A 23,062-nucleotide genomic window follows, 5' to 3' on the forward strand; every position below is an offset into this window, starting at 1 on the left:
TTGGAAACACATATCGAGTGAACATACAAATGCGTGGGAGTGATAAACACCAAATTCACAAGAATGGCTCCTGCCAGGGCATGGGCAGAGGAAAAGGACCGAAGAGAGTTCATGAGAGCTTCGGCTGAATTGATATTGTCTGTCTTAAGTGCAGCGGCGGGCACATACTTGTTCCTCATAATATTATAATTATTTTTTTTAAAGACAGCTCTCACTCTGCCACCCAGGCTGGAGTGCAGTGGGGTGATCATAGCTCACTGTAGCCTCAAACTCCTAGGCTCAAGTGATCCTCCCGGCCCAACTTCCAGAGTAGCAGATTACAGGCACACACCACCACATTCTGCTAATTTTTAAATTTTTTTTTGTAGAGATGAGGTCTTTCTATGTTGCCCAGGCTGGTCTCAAACTCCTGGCCTCACTATTCTTCCTACCTTGGCCTCTTAAAACACTGGAATTACAGGTATGAGCCACCATACCTGACCCTATTTTAAAATTTTTAAAAATGATATATATAGAGAGAGAGACAGGGTCTTTCTTTGTCGCCCAGGCTGAAGTGCAGTGGCACGATCGTAGTTCACTGCAGCCTCAAACTCTTGGGTTCAAGTGATCCTACCACTTCCGCCTCCCAAATAGCTCAGACTACAGGCACACATGACCACACCCATTAATGTGTAATGTATTTTATTTATCCATTGTTTTTCAAAATGATTTTGACATATAATCACTATAAATAGTATTAAGATTTTTTTCCAAACTAAGTCTTTGAAATTTAGTTTGTAGTTTACATTTATGACACATCTCAGTTGGGAAGACCCATATTTCAAGTGCCCAATAGCCGTATGTGGCTACTGGTTATCATACCAGACAGGGCAGGGTCTGGTATGATAGAACCCTAGAAGTCACCAGTTACAACCTGATACAACCTTATCCACAGATAGAGTTGTGTCAGGTGACCTCTGCGGTTCTTTTCTAAATGAGCAAGTCTAGATGATGACAACGATGATGATGATGATGATGGCGGCTACTTTTTTTCTTTTTTTTTTTTAGACAGGGTTTCTCTTTGTCACCCAGGCTGGAGTGCAGTGGCATGATCATGGCTCACTTTTTAACAAAGTGAGCCATGACCACCTGGGTTCAAGCAATCCTCCCACCTCAGCCTCCTGGGTCGTGGGGACTACAGGTGTGTACCACCTGGCTTTTTTGTTGTTTTGTGGAGATGAGGTCTCGCTATGTTGCCCAGGCTGGCCTTGAACTCCTGGGCTCAAGCAATCTGCACTCGTTGTCCTCCCAAAGTGGTGGGATTACGGTTGTGAGCCACAGTGTGTCCAGCCATGATATCCACCACTTTTTAGGCATTTGCCATGTGCCAGCACTTTGTATTATGTCCTTTAACCCTCACAACAAACCTATGGGCTAATTACTCATGTTTTTAAAAATTGTGGTTAAACATACATAGCATAAACTTTGGCATTTTAACCATTTAACAACCAAGTGCCTCGTATTGTTCTTTATACTGTATTTTTTTGTGTAACCTAGATATTTCATAATAATTGAGGTTAGTACTGGCCGTGAGCAGCCTTCTCTGTGAGTGTTGTGGAGTCGGGGTCGGGGCACGGCAGTCAGGGCGTCTCCCTCTCCCAGCCACCGAGTACACGTACCCATTCATGGGAAGTTTGAGTTCCTGGACCACCTGGAGTCTTGACTCCATCCTTCTTGCTGCTGAAGGGTCATTGATACAGTAGGCAGACTAGGTGGAGCCCCACCCACCACCCTGGTAGAGACTCCCCCATCTCAGTGAGGCTGCAGCAGTGAATCAGCCAGAAATCACACCAGCCGTGGCTCTAAAATGTCCTGCCACTTACTAGCTGGGTAACCTCGGGCCAGTCTTCTCATCTTCCCAAGGGATAAGAGCAGTTAATTTCCAGGGCTGCTGTGAGGACTAAGTAAAACTATGCATGAAAACCACATTGTTATTATTCTTTATAAGGGAGCTCAAGGGCACACAGGCAGGCTCCCATGTCAGCCTTGCTTTCCTGGTCAGTGCTGCAGGAGTGATTATCCCTGTCCATTGACCTCTTGAGGTTGTTCAGTGGATATAATAAAAATGAAGAATAGTGAATGTTTGTTGCATTGCTACCATTATTAACCAGGGCTTACAATGGACGGTCTTATTTAGTCATTCTTTTGGAGCCCATTCTAGTGCCTGTATGGTAGAGGAAGACACTCAAACTTGAGGAGTGGTTCAGTGACTCACTGGAGGTCACAGAGCTACGTAGTTGTGTCTAATAAGCGGTGACAAGTTGGGTAAACTGGAAATCAGGCTGATTCCTCAGGTAGGGCTTTCCTTAGAGGGCCCCTCTAGTGTTTGGGGTTTTTTCTGGAGACCAACCTGCCAAGTCCCCAGAAATCACTCAGGGTCTCAATGGCCTCTGGCCTTTGGCCATAGCCCGGACAGCCATCAGGTGAGTCTGCCCTGCCCTCTGGCCTCCGGAGGAGGACACCTCTTGATTCTGATCCTCACTCATTCCAGGCCTCCTCATCTGGTTGAATCCTCAGGATCTGGTTTCACTTCCAAGGCCAAAGGGTGTTACTTGTCCATTGTCCTGGCTGCAGTCGTCTTGTCCCCCTCTCTCTGGGACCTGCCTTCCTGTCTCACTGCTGGTACCTTGGTTATCAACTCCAGGAGTGGGTGCATGTTGCTGCAAGCCAGGCTGCAGCCTTCTCGTGGGGAAAATAGTTGGATGGGCCAACATTCTTGAGCCTGGGGTCTTTTTCAGGACACCATAATGGAGCCCCATAATTTCTCCCTGCAAGGTGTGGTGGCATAGCCTCTGGGGTCAGATGCTCTGGGTTTGAAACCTGCATGCAACTTACCTTGAGCAAATTTGTTAATTTCTCTAAGCCTCAGTTTTCTCAGAAGTAAGATGGGGATAACAGTACCTAACCTCATAGACTTGTTGTGAGGATTACATGAGCTAATGTATGTAGAGAGCTTAGAGCAGGGCCTGGTACAGAGAGAGCGTAGGGAATGTGGATGATGATGATGGTGATGATGATGGTGGTGATGATGATGATGATGATGATGATGGTGGTGATGTCAAAGGCAATGACAATGATGCAAATTTCAATTGCTCTGAGGCCTGGGAACACTTCATTCTGTCCCTGATTTTCCCCTCACACTGGAGGGACTTAAACAATAGACCTCAAAACAAAACAAACCTGTCAGGTTTTTTTTTTTCTTTCTTTCTTTCTTTTTTTTTTTTTTTTTGAGATGGACTCTCCCTCTGTCACTGAGGCTAGAGTGCAGTGGTGCAATCTGAGCTCACTAGAACTGCCACCTCCAGGGTTCAAGTGAATTTCATGCCTCAGTCTCCAAAGTAGCTGAGATTACAGGCATGTGCCAGCACACCTGGCTAATTTTTGTATTTTTAGTAGAGTCGAGGCTTTACCATGTTGGCCATGCTGGCCTTGAACTCCTGACCTCAAGTGATCCACCTGCCTAGGCCTCCCAAAATACTGGGATTACAGGTGTGAGCCACCATGCCTGGCCCCTGTTCAGTTTTATAGTGGGGAAAAAATATCTCCAAGTTGATGGGGGAACATTGTATATTCTAGGGATTACTCATAAGCATTTTCTAAACTGCAGGTCATGAACTTTTAGTGGGTTACAAAATCAATTTAGTAGTTCATTACCAGCATGTTTTTAATAAAATGAAACAGAAAAAGAATAATTAAATGGAAAGAAAAATATTTGAGTGCCTGGTGAGTATTAAAAGCCTATCATGTTCTATGAAACTTTTGTTTCAGTGTTACAGATATCTATCTACATGTGTGTATATTGGGTTGCAATGTAAATGCATTTCTTATTGTGAGTCGTTGTCAAAAACGTTTGAAAAACAACCATTTAGGAACTACAGTTTCAGTGGGGTTCCTGAGTGATCCCGTTTCACTTGTGACTGCATTTCTTCCTCATTTTCAAGCAGAGTGGAATATACCTGTAAGGCATGGTCTCTCTCTCCCTCCCTGCAGAGTCTGCTTCCCAGGGTCACCTGGACCTCACGCAGCTCATCGGTGTCCCGCTGCCCTCCTCTGTATCCTTTGTCACAGGCTATGGTGGCTTCCCGGCCTACAGCTTTGGCCCTGGTGCCAATGTCGGCCGCCCAGCCAGGACTCTCATCCCATCCACCTTCTTCAGGGACTTCGCCATCAGCGTCATGGTGAAGCCCAGCAGCACCCACGGCGGTGTGCTCTTCGCCATCACTGATGCCTTCCAGAAGGTCATCTACCTGGGCCTGCGGCTCTCAGGTGTGGAGGATGGCCACCAGCGGGTCATCCTCTACTACACGGAGCCGGGCTCCCACGTGTCCCAAGAGGCTGCTGCCTTCTCGGTGCCCGTGATGACCCACAGGTGGAACCGCTTCGCCGTGATTGTCCAGGGTGAGGAAGTGGCCCTCCTCGTGGACTGTGAGGAGCACAGCCGCATCCCCTTCCAGCGGTCCCCCCAGGCTTTGACCTTCGAGTCCAGCGCTGGAATCTTCGTGGGCAATGCAGGAGCTACAGGACTTGAGAGATTCACTGTGAGTCAAAGTCCCACTTCAGGTAGACCAGGGAGGTGGATGGTCAGAGACTCACCATGCAATAAATGGAGCAACTATTATTGTTAGTATTTTATTCTTATGTCCTCAAAGAGGCATGCGTGTTATGACAGGAAATAACACTAGGCCTGGAACCCCAAAACCTAGATTTTCATCCTCAGTTTTCAACTTATCTTGTAGATTTGAGACAGTTATCTGGATTCTCTGATCCTCTCTGTTTCCTTATCTGTAAGTGGAGATAAGAAAGCCTACCCCACAGGCTTGTAGGTCAAATAAGATAACCTGTGTGAAAACACTTTGTACGTTTTAAGATTTTATATAAAAGAGCAAGGTTTGTTATAGCCCTAAATGGTTTGATCTTTGGATATGGGTGGCAATTGCACTTAAGTAATTTCTGAAAAGGTGGGATACACTAGAATACCAGAGTGAGAGGTAGCTTTTCCCTCCTTCTAGGCAATGTGCACTTAGAAAAATTAAACTGACTTTACTATCAAAATGGGCTTTTATGTATAAAGCATTCTAAAGATCACTAAGTTATTGTAGGTACTCATTTAGTCAGCCCACATATTTACTGATGTCTCATTGGTGAACAGGACAGCACCATGGGCTGGAGTCTGGGTTTATCTGGAGTAGAGTGAAAGACACTGGAGAATGTTAAGAAGTTAAAATCCGATGGGCAATTTTTAAATGCTCACTTTGGGAGCCTCGTGGAGAGGAAGCTGTCAGGTGTGGGGAGAGGGGCTGAGAGTGGAGGCAGGGAGGCTGCAGCAGCCCTTCTTGGGATGGGCCTTCAAACCCAGAAGTGTTGAGCTGCAGGGGAAAGAGCTTTCTGGGAGAGGGAGATGTGTGTTTCAGGGCCTGCCACTGACAAGCTGGGGACCTGGAGACAGGAGGCTGCTGTAGTGCCCATACTTGAACACTATGCTCCCCAAGGACCTCTCTGGCCCAGGGGTCAGTATGATACTGGCCCAAGGAGAATCCCCCCATAACTGAGAGTGGGCCAAGAGGTGGCCTGGCTTTGTGGTTGAGGCCACAGGCCATACATCCTCACTCCCGTGCTTTTACCTGTGCTTCTCCATTACAAAAACAATCAAGTCTTCCACTGGCAGTCATGCTGTGAACATGCAAACCATGGCTTCTGATCCCTCTCTTTTCCCCAGGGCTCCCTCCAGCAGCTCACCGTGCACCCTGACCCCAGGACTCCCGAGGAGCTGTGCGACCCCGAAGAGTCCTCGGTGAGCTCCCCTACCATCCCACAGAGGGCCCTGCAACCCCAGCAGCTGGGGCCTGGGGAGAGCTGGATGCCCAGACAGTGGCGTGGAGTTTCTGAAACCTCTCATTTTGGCAAGTGCTGCCTCAAGTCCTATTTTGGGCTTTTGGCGTGATTTCACTTTTTAAAGAGCGTCAGCCATCTCTGGTGCGGGGAGCTGTGTTTCTTATAAGGTGTCAGGATCTTCCATGGCTGTGGCCGTCAATGGCCTGCTTTCCTGCCTTCTTGCCAAGAAATGGTGTCAGGATTCTAAAATCAAAGTTAAAACTGAGATATTCTGGGAGTAAAGTCCCATAAAAAACGATCCTCAACTTTGCTTTTATGCTTGGCAAATGATTTCGTTCCTAAGCTGATGGGCAGGAAAAAAAAAGATGACTCCTTCCTCCTTCCCTCCTTCCCTTCCTCTAAGGATTGACTGAGCACCTGCTGGGTGACAGCCCTGGGTAGGTGCTGGAGATAAAGGGATAACTGGGAACTGTTTAATAAGCTGCTCATATGCACTTCCATACCAAAATACAGTGGCAGAGCGCAGTGTGATGGGAACACGGGGAGATCCTCAAACCCAAACTCAACGTGTCAGGTGGGAGCAGGAAGAGGAAAGAGGCGGAACTTGAAACAAGTTAGGGAGCAGGTGATGCCTGAACAATGGCAAGGGTGAGGCCTCCCAGGGAGAAGGGGTCCCAGGATGCAGTCAGAGGCGAGCAGAAGGTAGCACATTCCTACAATTCCTGTTGCTCTTTGGGTGGCGTCAACCCTGCAACAGAACATAAATTGATCTCGTTAACTTTATGAAAAACAAAATGCTGTGGATTCTGTTGGAAAGCCCCTGAGAAGTGGCATTTGGGCCCGTGAGAATGCCTGTGTTCCATGGGCCAGTGGTCCCAGCCTGACAGTCATGTGATGCTGATTAGTGTAGTCTCGTGTTCGTCTCTGCATTACCAGTAATACTGAAAAACTAGAAACAACCCAAGGGTCCAAGAACAAAGGACTGGTCACAAAATCACAGCACTCGGGCTCCTTGTCTGCCTTTAGGAGGCTAATTAGAAAGATTAGGTAACGCTAGGAAGTCATGATTCGGCTGTAATGGTTCCCAGCGCAAGATTCCAATGACAGCCTCACAAAGGTTGGGAGAGTGGTGGGGACCTGGATAGAATGAAAGACCGTATGTTAGAGTGTAAAATGATTGTGTATTTTGTTTGAGCAATAAAATGTGGAAAGAAATATAATGAACAACCAGGCTGGGTGCAGTAGCTCACGCCTGTAATCCCAGCACTTTGGGAGGCCGAGGTGGGTGGATCACTTGTGGTCAGGAGTTCGAGACCAGCCTGGCCAACATGGTGAAACCCCATCTCTACTAAAAATACAAAAATTAGCCAGGTGTGGTGGTGCGTGCCTGTAATCCCAGCTACTCGGGAGGCTGAGGCAGGCGAATCATTTGAACCCAGGAGGCAGAGTTTGCAGTGAGCCGAGATTGCACCACTGCATTCCAGCCTGGGTGACAGAGTAAGAGGGACCCTGTCTCAAAAAAATAAAAAAATAAAATAAATAAATAAAACAAATAACCAACCATGCACACTGCACACCCGCTGTCTCCTTAACCCCACTCTGTCTCTGATAGACCCACACACACATACACACATGGTTCCTCTGTAGGAGAGTCGGTTTGTCAGTTTCTGTGACTTTCCCAGTTGTCCAACTCTTATGGGCCCTGCCCACTCTGCCCAGTATGTGGCACAGTTTGTCTCCACACAGGCATCTGGAGAGACCAGTGGGCTGCAGGAGGCAGACGGAGTAGCTGAGATCTTAGAAGCCGTCACCTACACTCAAGCCCCGGTGAGTACTGGGATGCTGTGCCATGTGATCTTGGTCAGCTTTTAGCAGGCTGAGAATTACTACAGGGACCCCAGAGCCCTGGGTCTGACCTCTTTGTTTTCAGACCTGTGAGCTTAATCGTTGACTCATCTGGGAAGGTCAGGAAAGCCAACCAATGGGTACTTTGCAAAATCCCCTGGTGAACTGGAACACCAGCTCCCTCAGTGCCACCCTGCGTTCGTGACCATCAGAGGGCTGTCAAGGGCAAACGCTGTGCTCTATTGCTTTGGAACCTTGGGTAAAAAGCCTGTGGCCTTGGGTAACTTACTCAACCATTCTGAACCTCAACTCCTCTTCCAAGAATGGTGATTCTAATAGCCCTATCTCATAGGATTGTTTCCAGGGTTAGATGATGAAGTACAGGGACAAGCCTCAGCCCAGCATCTGGCATGAGAGAAACGGCCCTGAACGATGGCTCTTGTTACATTTGCTCAGGGCTCCAGCTGTGAAAGCACAGTCAGGACCCTAGTCTTGTGAGTCACAGAGTCCTCCAGGGAGCTCATTTCTGACGCATGGGAAAGGCAATCCTAACTTCCAGTGTCCTAGACCTCTTCCCTCCTGGGGATGCACCCTGTGGCTGAGACGTGGAAGTGGTTTTGAAAGCACTGAGTCAGACTGTGGGGACTATGGGGACACCCAGGAGCCTGTTTTTAATGAAAACAGCAAGCAGCAGCGGAGTCACTAAATACAGCAGAGCTTCAGCCGTCTCCTTGCCTGGTTGGGCTACTTTGTAAACTCATCTCTAATAGAAATCAGGGAAATGGAAATAAGGCAGTGGCTGGAGATTACAGACCTTGGGCAGCAGCAGGGCTGTGGATGCAGCAGAGCTGTGGATGCAGCAGAATAGAACTAGAGTCTGTTAGCACTGGAAGGACCTAAAAGTCCTTCTGTACATCTCTTTCTGTACAGAGGTGTACAGAAAACTGCCCTTTGTATACAAACTGAGCAAACCAAGGCCCAGAGAGGGGAAGACACTGACTCAAGGGTGTGTGGGCAGGACTGGGTTAACAGCATGAGTCTCCTGATGACCATCCATGGGGTCATGGCCCGGGTAGTATTGCAAAAGTCCATCCCCAGGATGGCAGCCAACTCTTGGCCAGCTGGGATGAAGGAAGTCAAGGGTCCAAGTTGCTTGCCTACCTAGTGATTGGGGAGGGCAACTGCTTTGGGTGGTGTGGCTATCCTGTGTGCCCATCAGCCCTTGGCCATCCCACTGGCATGTCCCAACGTGGGGCAGCAGGGCACAGAGTGGCCTTCACATCTGATGCTGCCCTGTGCACCAGTTCACAATTCACAGTGAGGCCAACTTGGGCAGAGGTGCCACAGCCCAAGGTGGCCCTGAGAGAGGGACAGGAAAGGAGAGTGGGGTTTGAGCCTGAGGTGATCACCTCAGCTTAGGGAGAGGAGTAAGGCAGAGAAGCTTGGGATGGGGCACCGGAGCTGGGCAACTTTGGACAGAGGTAGAGAAGTGGGAGGGGAAGGAAGAGAATTGGCATTTCTTGATACCACTGTGTACTTGGTGCTACTGTATACATGATTTCACTTTTGTTTCTTGCCACCCTGAAGGTAGGTGGCATCAGCCCCATTGTGCAGATTCAGAAATGAATGCCCAGGAGGTGGGGTGGCCCTGCCAGGGTCACAGGGTAGTGAAGTCAGGACTCAAGCCAGGCCCCACTGACTCCCCAGCCTTGGACCCTCCCCAGGACCATGGCACTGCAGGCACTGGGGCAGATGTGGGGCACGTGTCAGCTAAGGGGGGCTATGAAATCAATCCCCAGACTCTCTGGAAAAGTGAAAAAGAAAAAGTTGTTGGTGATTTGATGGACTTGGTGGCCTCTGGGGAACCTCAAACACTTTCTTTCCATGCTTCCCCAGCCCCACTTTTCTCAGTGGTTTTATGGGAACTGGTGCAAATCAGAGTTCCACCAAGCGTGAATCCCAGCTCTGCCACTTACTGACTCTTGACCTTGAGCAAGTGACTTAAGCTCTCCAAGGCTCAGTTTCCTCCTTGGTTACAATACAGCAGACCTGCCTCACAGGGTTAGTGTGAGAATTAGACGAATTGCCCTGTGCAAAATGCTTGGACAGTGTCTGTTGTTGCTACTGTTGACCAATGAAACCCATTGGTTGTGAGGATTAAGGGAGGTGATGTGATGTGTCAGAGAGCAGCTCAGGGCTGGACTCAGCACCGCGCATAGTGCGGATGCCTTGTTCCCCTTGGGGCCTCCTGGTTGGCCGGTGGCTGGGGCTGACAGGCATGCCAAACCCCCGTGGCTGCCTTCAGTTATTAAGGGGATTCCCCTGGGCTGTGCCTCGAGGCCTGGCGGTCCTGACTTAACCTGTCTGTTCCCGATGGTCAGAATGCCTTCCCTGTGCGCCCGTCTGTCTGCGCCACAGTTCACGCGCTTCCGTGTGCTTCCATTTCCTTTAGTCTCATTTGCAGGGAGGTGTTTGGAGTCTCTTCTACATAGGAGGGCACTGAGGTCATGGAGATGATTGCTGGAGGCCACCCAGCCTGAAGGTGGCAGAGCCAGGTCTCCAGCCCAGGGTCCAGAGTGCACTCAGTCATGCCACCCCTGAGCTGGGGACTTCCCCCTTTTAACATCTCCTGGAAGGGCTTTATGGCTTTTTTCAGCCGCCACCCTCTAGGACGGGGAATTTCCCTCTTCAGCTCAGACAGTCCCCCCCTCCCTTGTCTGTCTGGCTTCTTTCTTGGAATGAATATCACTTCCCCATCCTCAGCCTTTCCAGCCTGCCACCCTTTGAGACATGAGCCATCGCCAGTGAACTGAATTGCAGACTTTCTGAGTGGACAGGGACTAGAAAGTCCGCCCCTCCTTGCTCTCTTTCCCATTTAGGGTCGGGGTCCTTGCTATCCAATTCTTTGCATTTTCAGAAAGTTCTATGCTGTTGGAATGAACATCCCTATGGTTCTCAGCCCTGGCTGTGCATCAGGGTCATTTGTTGTAAGTGTGTGTCGGGGGTGGGGGTGGCATGGGGGTTTGGGGAGGCACTGTGGGTGGGGCTTGGTCTTTAAAAGCAGATTCTTGCCTGGGCTGCAGACCTGGATGTTCAACTTCAGTAGATCTGGAGTGAAAGATCCCTAGAATCTGTATTGACAAAAAGCTCCGCAGGTGATTCTGGTCCTCAGCCAGGGCCTCTTTCCCAACCACACCCAGATGCTCACAGTTCTCTGGACAGACCAAGCACTTTCTCTCCTCCATGGCGCCTTAGTTCCTGCGGTTCTGTTTGCCTGGAGGGCCCCTCCCAGCTCCTCTTTCTGCGTGGCAAGTTCCTACTTAGCCTTCAGGCTCCAGTCCACATCCTCTCCTTGGAGGCCATTGTTTAGCTAAGCCCCCTCCTCCCTCTTGGCTCTCACTCCCGCCATCCCATGCATCACACCGAATCGTGGTTTGTTGCGTCTGGTCTAGGTCTGGGGCTTCTCCATTGCCTGACAACTTGAGGACAGACATTCTGTCTTAGTTATTCATTTCTGTGTCCCCAGGGCTCAGCCAAGGACCTGGCACACAGTAGGGCCTCTGGAAATATGTGCAGAATGAGTAAATCTGATTGTGTGTACGTGAGCCTGGGCTCAGCAAATTGCAACACTTTTAATAACAGTTCTTCGGACTTGAGATTCCTATTTTGTCACAGGCCACACTGGATCCCCATCCACGTTGACCTCTGAAAACCAAAGCTACCTACTTGAGGCAGGTCCTGTGACCCTCACTCCTGAGGGTCAGCTCACCAGAACCATGCCCTGTCCTTGCAGGGGGCTTGGGATGCCTTGTTGGGAGTTTGACAAAAGAAGTTTTTGGCTGATGGGATGGATTCCAACTTCAGCCACCCTGAGTTACAGAGCTCAACCCCCATCCCGTTGTCTTCCTGTGTTTCCCGAACCCTCACCTGCCCTGCCTGCCTCATCCCAAAGCCCAAATGCCTTATAGAGCACCTTTGCTACCAGCCACCAGCAGCCTCACTCCAGACTAGAGATGAGCATTCAGGGGCTTGAGCATTGGTTCCTGAACCAGTGATGGAGTGGCTTTTGCCTTGATCCCTCACAGGGAGAGGAGAGAAACCTCCTGGGTAGGGGTCTTTATCTACCCTGCTAGATGAACATCCATCTGGGTGAAATGGGGACATCCCACCTGGTCTTGTTCACAACCTTCCCTGGGGAGGTACCTGCTCTGTGCTCCTACTGCTGCCCTGGTTCCTGCCTTGTGGACTTCTTTAGCGCCACCTCCCAGTCACCTGGCATAAGCTCAGCTCCCCTAGTCCATGATCACACTGCCACCAGCGAGGACTCTCTAAAACACACAGCTGCCCCCACCACTTCCTCACCCAATGCTTCCCAGTGGCTGTCTGTGACCCTTGGGTTCAAGCCCATTCTTCTCCCCATAGAACCAGACCCTCCCTCTCCCTGCCTCCCTGGGCTCTGTTCCACTGCTTCCCTCCTCAAGCCCTGGGCTCTTGCCACGCTCAAGTTGCCAGGCCCTGACTTCCATCAACCCTCCACCCCTGTGCTCTGAAACCCTGCTCATTCTCCAAGGCCCAACTCCTTAAAGCCTTTCCTCCCACCTCCACCCTGAAGATTCTACAGTACAGTAGAATCCATGGTGATTGTCTCTGGGTGTTAGGACTCAAGGTGATTTCTCTTTTTGCTCATCTGCACTTACAGTGTTTTCAGTAATGAATATGGAATATTTCTGTACTAAACATAAAGGTGTGCTTATCCCTTCCATGCATTTTCTATTTCCTGCCTTCAAGTAGTTCTTTATTGTCCTCATTTTTACAGAGGAGGAAGCTGAGGCTCAGTGAAGGTCCATGACTTGCCCAACATAACTGAGCTTATAAGTGGAGAGCTGGGATTTGATCCAGGTCTGACTGTAAGAACTGAACTATTACATTCTAAATTATGGAGCTTCTAAGAATCCTCCTTGTTCCATGGACCAGAAATTTATTGATTTACTAGATTCTGAATTAAGGAAACAACCTTCTGTTATTAGTCAGGATAGGTAAGTGATGCTGCAGTAACAAATTAACCTTAAAATCTTAGTGCTTTACAAAACAAAGATTGGTTTCTTGTTCATACCACGAGTTCAACACTGATCCACAGGATTCTTCCATGCATCCCCAGCCCCTTGAGCTTAGAAGGTGATGAGGCTATCTGAATGCTGACGAGCCCTGGGTCCCGTGAGCTGCTGCTTGGGTCCAGGGGTGATGTCGTGACTTTCAGAGCCCATGCCAGGATTTCTGCCTAGATCACTGAAGCACTCTGTGTTTCTGTTGGGTTTTTGTTTGTTTGTTTTTCTCTAGTTGGTAACGTTGGTTGAGACACTGACTGGCTTTGGGAAAACTGTGTAGATGCTGAAGTTTCCTTGGAAGGAACCATACCCATCTTTCATTTTCATAGGTGTTTATGACTAGTGCACATCTGGCATCGAATTTATATGCAGTTTATTGAGTGCAGCCTGGTTCATTCATTTGTTCACTAATTCATTTAATCATTCCCTCATCTAACAGATCTTTAATGGGCACCTCCTCTGGCTGATCTGGGATTTGGGAATCATGGAAATATGATCCCTGTGCTCAGAGAGTTTTGGCTGAGATGAATAGTCTGACTGTCAACTGAACAGAATCTAATGACCTCTAGTAGGCACCTCTTTCAGGCCCTGGGAGGTACAGCCATTGCCCAGGTAGACACCAAGCGGGGCCAAGCTTTCCCCTTGGTTTATTCAGCATCTTGTGGATATATTATTTTCTCCAATGATATTCACTGTCACTTCTTCTGCTTTACTGCCAAGTACATCATTTTGCGTCTCATTTTTCCTCCCTTCAGCCCAAAGAAGCAAAAGTTGAACCCATAAACACACCTCCAACTCCATCCTCCCCCTTTGAGGACATGGAACTTTCTGGTGAACCTGTACCTGAGGGGACCCCGGAAACCACCAACATGAGCATCATCCAGCACAGCAGCCCCGAACAAGGCAAGTCCGGATGCACATGCCTACATAGTGGCCTTTTATTGGGTGATTACTATGTGTCCAGCCGGGGCCACATATGTAACATACAGAATCTCATTTAACCTTCCCCTCAACCCTTTAAGAAAGGGTGAGAACCACCCTCATTTTACAGGCAAGATGAGGAAATTGAGCCACAGAGAAGTTAAGTAACCCAGCCAGGAGCAAACGGCTTGTGGATGGCAGAGCTGGCATTTGATCTCAGATAGCAGAGCTTCTAACCCCCAGATCTGGAGCTTCTGACTCCCAGACTCTACCCCTTCTGGGGTTTAACAGAAAAGTTTGTAATAATCCTTGCTGTTTGTTGAATACCTACGGTGTGCCAAGTGTTTGGATATTTTGTCTCCAACACTGACAGCATACCGCCTACTCAATAGCACTAGCCACTATTTTATAGGTGGAAAAACCAACACTTGGAAAAGCTAAGTCCAGAGTCCCAACCCTTTCTGACTTTTGCCACAAACTCCCCAACTCTCAGAGGATCAGCTAAACTCCTGTGTGGCACAAGTGAGAAACTGATGGCCAGAGAGGGGCTGGTTACTCAGCAATGCAGCAGCAGTCCCTAGGAGAAGAGCTGGTCCCCTGGCTGCCCATCCAGGGTTCTGGCCCCTGTCTCTTGTCCCCCTACCCATGCAGAGGAGCACTGGCAAAAGCCCAGGCATCAAACACTATCCCCAAGCACTAGCTTGGCATATGCCCAAGCCCTGAGATCGCTTGTGGTTACTGTCATTTCTCAGAGGGGCCGTCACTTCAGACTGAAGATGTAAGTACACGGTCATTCCTGGCAGCACTGTTCTCAGGAACAAAAACAACCCAAACTGCCCACAGTAGGGATTGGTCGAGCAAATTCTATTTCATTCATACATACAGCCCTGACATTGGTGATACAGATCTGATTTAATGACCCAGGGACATGCTCGTGGTATAGTCTACCAAAAAAGCAAATTCCAAAACTATGTGTCTATGACCCTAATTTTGAATTTATATTTATATCTATTTACATATAGCTATGTAGAGTGATGTGTGTATGTATTAGATACATCACATATTAGACGTAATATTCATCAAAATGTTATAAGCAGTTATCTCTGAGTGGTAGGATTATGGATGGTTTTTACTTTCTTTATTGTACTTCTGTATTTTATTAATACAAGTCTTCTACAATAATATGTATCACTATTCTTTTTGGTTCTGTCATCAGTTAATGAGTGTTATTTTAACAACTAAATTTGGGGAGTCTGTGGGTCAGAGAAGGTATAGAGAACTGGAGAGAAAACATTGTAGGATAATTTAATAACGTCATGACAGAGCCAAGGAGGCTGGGTGTTGCTGTGGAAATACTGCCTGCTGGGGAGAGTCAGACAGCTTGGAAGGAGGCCCTGCCTAGCTCCCTATTTGCTGTCGGCCTGGGGCAAGTTGCTGATCAGTTTCCAAGCTTCAGATTCCTTAGCCATCCTCTGGGAGCGTGAACAATCCCCGCTACCGGGTGGATGAGAGGGCTGAATCTGGCCGCGGTTGTGGAAGTGGTTTCTGAATTGCGAATGCTTTTCTCAGGGGTGGAATTAGGATCTCTGAGCAAGGGGGTAAGGCGAAGGGGCTGGGGCGAGGACTTTCCTAGACTGAGGAGATGAGGTCCACGTGGGGACTGGGCTCTAATCCCAATGCAGCTCGCCTGTTACCGGTATCAGCCACACTCAGTCGAAAGCAACGGAGCTAGCCAAATTGTCCTTTTCTTCTTGATGTGTAGACAGCCCGGACGGTGGGAGAAAGCCCTGGCTAAGCAAAGCCCCTAATATTTGCATTCGGAGCTTCCCTGACGCCATTTTGGCCCGTGGAAGGGGCCACCCCACCTCCTTCGTCCCAGGGGTCAGGCCGTGGAGACCAGGCAATCGGCTGCTTGCACGGCACCCCCTGGTGGTCAGAGCGGGGAGGACGAGCGTGCTCGACCCGTGCTGGCCCCGCTTCCATCACAGGATGGGACAGGAGTGGGTAGCAGGGCAGAGTCCTTTGGAGGATTTCACACCTCCCCCAGAGTTATTGTGACCATGGGACCTGCGTGAGCACAGCGTGTGTGGGAAGGGCCTGGCCCGGGGACAGGCTGACCTGGCTTCAGGGCCCTTCCCAGCCTCAGTCTCATTCCCAGGGTTAATAATACTGAGGTGTTAATGTGTGGGTCCGGCAGGACACACCTGTTACAGGGTGATAGTGGGATTTCCACTAACACCTGTTACAGGGTGATAGTGGGATCTGCCCACCTGCAGGAAGGTGGTGGGAGGGGTCCCGGTGGGCAGGACAGGTGGGCCAGCAGGAGGGTTGCATGGGACAATCTTGGCATTGGCCCAGCCATAATAGACATGCAGTTATGGTAGCGCATTTTTTTTTTTTTTTGAGACAGGGTCTTGCTCTGTCACCCAGACTGGAGTGCAGTGGCACAATCATGGCTCACTGCAGCCTTAACCTCCCAGACATGAGCTCCCTCCTCAGGCTCCTGAGCAGCTGGGTCTACAGCCACATGCCACAATGCCTGGCTAATTTTTTTTTTTAATTTTAGTAGAGATGGGGTCTCGCTATGTTGCCAAGGCTGGTCTTGAACTCCTGAGCTCAAATGATCCTCCTGCCTCAGCCTCCCAAAATACTGGGATTACAGGCATGAGCCACCATGCCTGGCCAATGAATAATTTTCTTTGTTTCAAAACTCCGTTTGCTTCTTCTTCTTCTTCTTTTTTTTTTTTTTGAGATGGAATCTCACTCTGTTACCCAGGCTGGAGTGCAGTGGTGCAATCTCAGGTCTACAACCTCTGCCCACTGCAACCTCTGCCTCCTGGGTTCAAGTGATTCTCCTGCCTCGGCCTCCCAAGTAGCTGGGATTACAGGCATGTGCTATCACACCTGGCTAATTTTTGTATTTTCAGTAGAGATGGGATTTCTCCGTGTTGCTCAGGCTGGCCTCGAACTCCTGACCTCAAGTGATCTGCCCACCTCGGCCTCCGATTCCAGGCTGCTTTTTAAATTGCAAAGGAAATATATGCATGTGGGAACGATTAAATTAATGCTCGGTTGTATAAACCAGAAAAATAATAGTTTCCTCTTCTTAAACTCCTATCTTCTGGAAAATATCAGTACTAAACACTGTGGTGTAGCCAAGTATATAAATATATAAGCACATACATATACATATATATGTATATATTATATACGTCATATAGTAATCATTACATAACATGAATATTATATATATAATAATGATAAGACATCTATACTCATTCTATTTTACACACATAAAACCATATCAACAATGAACATTTGTCAATTGCTTACTATATGCCAGGGGCTGTCCTCAATGCTTTATTTGCATTAGCTTACTTAGTTCTTGTGACACATAGTACTCAAAGCAACCCTATGAGGTAGGAATTATTGTAATTCCCCATTTCTAGATAAGGAACATGAGGCAGAGGTTGAGCGACTTGCCTGCAGGTGGTGCCAGAGCTTGGAATGAAAAGCACACATGCCTTGCCATGTATGTTGTTCTGCAACTTGTTTTTTTTTTTTTTCTGCCACTTGACTCTGTGTCATGGTATCTGAACATCTTTCCAAGTTAGTTGGTGAAGAGATACCTCGTTCTTTTCCAAAACTGCAAAATGTAGTTATTGATAGCAGAATGCCTGCTTCCTTTAGGGTCTGGTGAGATCCTGAATGACACACTGGAGGGGATTCATTCTGTGGATGGTGACCCCATTACTGACAGCGGCTCAGGGTCTGGGGCCTTCCTTGACATAGCTGAAGAAAAGGTGAGTAGATGGTAAATTTCATTTGATTAGTCAGTAATAGACTTGTTTGCTTATTTCAAACTTGATGATGATTTTATTGGGCACCAGAGAGAACCACAGGATTTTGGTTGAACAGCATCAAGATTGCTTCTGTCCTCATGGTACAGAGGAGATCAGAGTCCCAGGGCCACAGAGGCTCTCCAGGGATGCACAGAACTGGTGGGGGATATGCGGTGCAAGCTTGTCCTCACACTTGACTGTGACGAGTGTCCAGGCCTCACCAGTGCACTCCCACCCTCCTGCTCAGTTGTGAAGACACATAGCTTTATCAACCCTCTGAGTCCCCTTCAAGACAGAATCAGATTAACTGCAGGTGCATTCATGCTATTGTTTGGTAATTGACTTTTACACCTGCGAAGCCAGTTTTGAAATGCTGAGCTCCCTAGGGTGCAAAATTAAAGCATAAATAGTTTTCTCACAATGGCTCCTGCTGAAAACCCACAATGCCAGCTCATTCCTTCCCTTCTCCTGGGATGAAAACTTCAGACAGTTCTCACAGCTCTCTCAGTCACTATCTGGTAACAGTCAATTTTCACAGATATTTAAAAGTCAAGCCCAGCATAATATCAAAAATTCAACAAAATTACAAGCACAGTTTCCCCTCTTCTACACTCAGGCCTGCTGTAGACTAGGAACCTGCCAGGAAAGGGAAGCATGGTTAGGGGTTTCCTCTCTATTTTCTTTCTTCTTTCTCCTCCTTATCCTCATGACCTCCCCATCCTCTAGAGCTATTTTTAACATCTGCAGGGGCTGGCCCACCTGGAGAAATGGGCACAGTCATATTTGGCTGGTGAAATTGTGATCTGGGCTTTGGTGTGGAAGATGCCTGATTGTTGGAACTCTCTCTTATGGGGGCTTTTGTGGTTCCTAGGAGGTCTTCCTGCAGGGGATCTAGGATCAAAATTCCATAGTTGGCCTTGTAACTTCTGCCCGGGCCTCCACCCCATACAGGGTGCCTGGATCTTCTGCGTGTCCCTTTGACTACAGCCCATTTCAGCCAGCAACCTTTGAAGAGATTTTGTCTTGTCTATCTCCAGCAAAGCAACTGCAGGACAAATACCCCTCCCTTCTCCATCCCCCTCCTCTCCTCTCCCCTTTCCCTCTCACCTCCTCTTTCCCTCCTCTCCGCTTTTATTTTCTCCCCTCCTCTCCCCTTTCCTCCCCTCCCCTTCTCTTCCCACTTCCCTCCTCTTCTCGTTCTCCCTCACCTCCGCCTCCTCTCCTCTCCCTTTCCCCTCTCTTCCTTTGTCCCTCTCTCCCAACTCTGAATCTAAACGGCTTCCTCTATTTTGTCACCCTGGAGAAAATCACACACCAGTCCCTGAGCCTCCCACATTCCAGGAAATACATGGAGCTCACCAAATACCCAGCTCACCAAATACCCAGCTCACCAAATGGTTTGGAGTGAGGAGAGGGGAGGAGAAGAGCCACAGTACACTGGAAATTCTTTCCAAAGGAATTCTTGCTCTCCAGGCACCCATCCCCAAGATGAGTCCTGTGCAATTTCTTACACAGCCTGGAGGTAGGAGATGGGCAGGAGCTGGTAGAACGGGTGCCATTTCCTTGTCTTAGCATGGGGAGATTACCTGATGCCTGTGAACTTGCACTTGCCCTTTGGGGGTTTAGCTGACGCTGAGTCACAAAGAGTCTCATTTTAACATCCCAGGACCTCAACTTTCCTCTCACTGTTTTTTGGGACAGTAATTCTGCAAGGATTTATTATGTTTTATGAAAAAGGGGCTCTGTGGTCAAATGACTTTGGGAAAAGCTGTATTCTACATTCTTCTTTTTATAGATTCTGAGAAATCCTGCAGCAAGGAAATCTTTTTAACTTTGATTAGCCTAGTGTTTTTTGTAACCAAAAGAACCATATTTTTGCAATAGATAAGTAAACAAACATTGGGAAATGAAGATAGGACATATTTGCTGTCACCAGCTCCAAAGCTGCTCTCTCTTTCCATTTCCCCCATTGCTATGAAACCTTCAGAGAATCTGCCTGTGCATTCCCAAAGGAAACTGAGTCACAGGGAGAGAGAAGAAGCAGGAATGTCTCTGTCTCCCAGCCTAGAGAAGGCTGAGGAGGACAGAGGTGCTGCCTACACATTTCTGAAGCACTGTCATGGGCGAAGACATTGTCTAATGCCTTCTGGATGGGTATATGGGGAGGTCACAGGGAGGCAATGGGTCTCAGTAGAAGTATCTAGAGCTAGACCAGGCTGACTCAGGAGCAGTGATTTCCGTGTTAGTGGAGGTGCAAACACAGAATCACACACCAGACATAGGTGCCTAGGCGGTCTTTCCCATCCCTGGATTTATGAAACCATAGATGTGAAAGTCCTGGAGGGAAAGAAGCTACAGAAATGCAGGTGGCTGGAGGAGGCTAGGCAGTCTGTTCTCTCCAGCCACAGGCATGTTGATGGGAGCCCAGAGACATGGTCTCTTGTGATGCCTTTGTTTTCAGAATTTAGCAGCAACAGCTGTGGGGCTGGCCGAGGCGCCCATCAGCACTGCTGGAGAAGCAGAGGCCGGCAGTGTGCCCACCAGGGGACCGACCCTCTCTGTGTCCACCCAGAACCCAGAGGAAGGGGTCACTCCAGTAAGTAGCTCAGAGTGCAAGCTCCCCTTCACCTGTGTCTGGGTTTGGGGGTTGTGTTGGGTGGGAGCAGTCACTGGCTTTCCCTATCTGTCTGCGAAACACAGTGACAATCTCATGGGGCAGGTCTGTCGGAGTAAGCACTAAATAGCATTGACCCATTCAGTGGCGGTGTGCAGAGCGCTACTCTGTGATGGGCACTAGGCCTGGTTTCAGGGATGGATAGTAAATAGGATAGACCTGATTCCTGAAGACAGCGTGGTAAGAGGGGCTGTGGTCAGTGGTAGGTGAAGCATAGGATGTTCTGGGAGCACTGAAAAAGGGTCCTAGAGCCCAGACTGGGGGGCACAGAAGTGCCCTCGGGAAAGGATGCTGAAAGCGGGCCTGAGAGGGTAAGTAGAAGTCGCCTAGCAGAGGGGGTGAAACAGATATTTCAGCAAGGTGGGCAGGCAGGAGCAAAGAACTGGAGCCTGAAGAAGGGCAGCATACCTGCAGGGTGAGGCGTGAGCCAGGGGTCAGGGAGAAGTGTCTGGAGAGGCTCTAAGGACACAGAGAAGATTAGCAGTAATAGGGGGTCACTGAAGGGTAAGAAACAAGGAATGGATGTAGTCAGATTAGAATTCCAGAAAGATCACCCTGACTACTGAGAGGAGAAAGGGTAGGGAAGCAAACTTGGAGAAAGAGGCCGGGCTTGGGGGCTGTGTTGGAGTTTGGGTGAGTGGTGGTGCCAGCCTGCTCTGGGGTGTGGCCAACAATGTCAGATCCTCACAGAAGTCCCAGTAAGCAAGGGACTGAGAAACATCCGTTGAATTTGTCCATTCACAGTGAGTGGCCTTGGGGAGAGCAGCTTCAGGGCTGTCAGAGCGATGGAAGCCAGATGGCACTGGGCTAGGGAGAGAGTGGGACAGGGAGTGGTCCACGAGGGTAGACTACTGCTTCAAGAAGAAAGCTGTGGAGTCCGAGGACCTAGAGTTTTGTTTCAACACAGTGACTTAAGCAGCAGTAGAAGCTGCACTCTCTGATTAGGGGACAGAGCTTGGAAGGGCTACTGGTGAGCACATGCCCCTCAGGGTTGGCAGGGAGGGCTGATGGCACACCACACAGGTGGGATGCTGGGGTGGTCTCGCAGCTTGGGTGGTGTGAGGAAGCCAGGCCTGTGTATTTCTGTCTGATGTCTCACTGTGGGTTTCCAGGTGAGGTGAGGTCTTGGTGTACAGGTGCTGTGAGGGGCCCCGGCCATCTGTTCCTCACCACAGTGTGGTGGATCAGCATCAAGGGTCACTGATGTGGTTCCTGCTGACTTTCTATTCAGGGTCCAGATAATGAAGAGAGTTTAGCAGCAACAGCAGCAGGGGAGGCCGAGGCACTCGCCAGCACACCTTGGGAAGCAGAGGCCAGTGGTGTGCCCCCGGGGGAGCCGGACCTCTCCATGTCCCCACAGAGCCTCGGGGAAGAGGCCGCTGTGGTAAGGATTGTGCGGTGCCCAGAGGTCGAGGTCATGGTGGGAGCAGCTCCTGGCCTTCTCAGAGTATGGGGCTCCTGCTCAGCAAACCCATGGGAGCCTGAGGCAGGGGGATCTCTGACCAAATACTCACTTGGGGGTGGAGTTTGCCAAGGCCTGGGTGAGTGTGATGAAGCCCCTGGAAGTCAGTGGGCAGCCGGGCTCTGGGGATGGGTGAGTTGGAGAGGTAGGGTATGTCCCAGGGCTGTGTGCAGGACCCTGCTGCCTCCACCCACAGGAGGCAGGAGCCAGAATGGAAGAGTGGCGGGCTCCTGGAGGGCGGTGGGGGTCAGGCTGCAGGCGGCAGGCCCCAGCAGGGGTCAGAGGTCATGACCAGGCCTTCCCAGCCCTCTTCTTGTGCAGCGCACAGACACTGTCCGGCTCCTGAAGGCAGGGCACATCATCCCAAGGCACTCAGCCAGTCTGTCCCTGTGCTGTCTCTACTGTGGGTGCCCTCAAGTTCTTCCAGCTCAGCTGACTCAAACGTGAACTCCTCCTTTCCATTCCTCCTATGTTCACACCTCAAATGAATGGGACCATCACCCTCCAGTCACCTAATCCAGAATTGTCTTCTCTCTTCCTTAAGTTCTACATCCCATCAAGCATCAAGTCCTGTTAACTTTTCTGCCCATACACATCGTGAATCGTCAGCTCTGTCCTTCTCCAGTGCTGGCCCCTGCACTGAGCTGCTGTGTCCCCAGCCCAGGCAATTGCTAAGGGCCCTGTCTGGCAGTTATATGGATTCTTTCAGTGAACAAAGTGGTCTTCTCCTTCTCCTTCTTCTTCCTCTTCCAGTTGTCCTTTCCTTTCTCCTCCTCATCTTCTCCGCCTCCCCTCCCTTTCCATGTCCTCCTCTTTCTTTAGTGTCTAGGCACTTATGACACATTGGGAAAGCCATGGATCCGATCCCAGTTCTACCAAGTCTTAGCTTAATAGAAACTAGAATTTGACCAGCAGGATTGTCTGAAAATAGAAGAGCTTTCTGTAGAGGTGGTGAGATCCTAGTTACTGGAGGTATATAAGCTGTAAACCAAAGAGTATTTGAAACAAGTCTCAGTCAGTTTGGGAAGTTTATTTTGCCAGGGTTAAGGATGCACCCGTGACACAGCCTCAGGAGGTCCTGATGACATGTGCCCAAGGTGGTTGGGGCATAGCTTGGTTTTATGCATTTTAGGGAGACATGAGACCTCAATCAATATATGTAAGTTGTACATTGGTTCCGTCCAGAAAGGCGGGACAACTCAAAGTGGGGAGGGGGCTTCCATGTCATAGGTAGATAAGAGACAAACGGTTGCATTCTTCTGAGTTTCTGATTAGCCTTTCTAAAGGAAGCAATCAGATATGCATTTATCCCACAGAGCAGAGGGATGACCTTGAGTTCTGT

At 49.2% G+C, this 23,062-nt stretch overlaps 1 protein-coding gene across 3 annotated transcripts in view; it reads left to right on the forward strand.

The window, feature by feature from the left end:
* Positions 1-23,062, forward strand: part of LOC105477208 (collagen type XV alpha 1 chain) — a 128,179-nt gene that overhangs the window by 38,361 nt on the left and 66,756 nt on the right. For all 3 annotated transcript variants that reach the window (XM_071078073.1, XM_011733615.3, XM_011733617.3), the window contains 7 exons: positions 4,030-4,577; positions 5,756-5,830; positions 7,618-7,698; positions 13,577-13,724; positions 17,433-17,545; positions 20,046-20,180; positions 21,490-21,642. In XM_071078073.1, coding sequence (XP_070934174.1) covers positions 4,030-4,577; positions 5,756-5,830; positions 7,618-7,698; positions 13,577-13,724; positions 17,433-17,545; positions 20,046-20,180; positions 21,490-21,642 — 1,253 coding nt within the window. The remainder of the gene's footprint in view (positions 1-4,029; positions 4,578-5,755; positions 5,831-7,617; positions 7,699-13,576; positions 13,725-17,432; positions 17,546-20,045; positions 20,181-21,489; positions 21,643-23,062) is intronic.

This window comes from Macaca nemestrina, chromosome 14 (genome assembly GCF_043159975.1).
Source record: "Macaca nemestrina isolate mMacNem1 chromosome 14, mMacNem.hap1, whole genome shotgun sequence".
Lineage (NCBI taxonomy): Eukaryota > Metazoa > Chordata > Mammalia > Primates > Cercopithecidae > Macaca > Macaca nemestrina.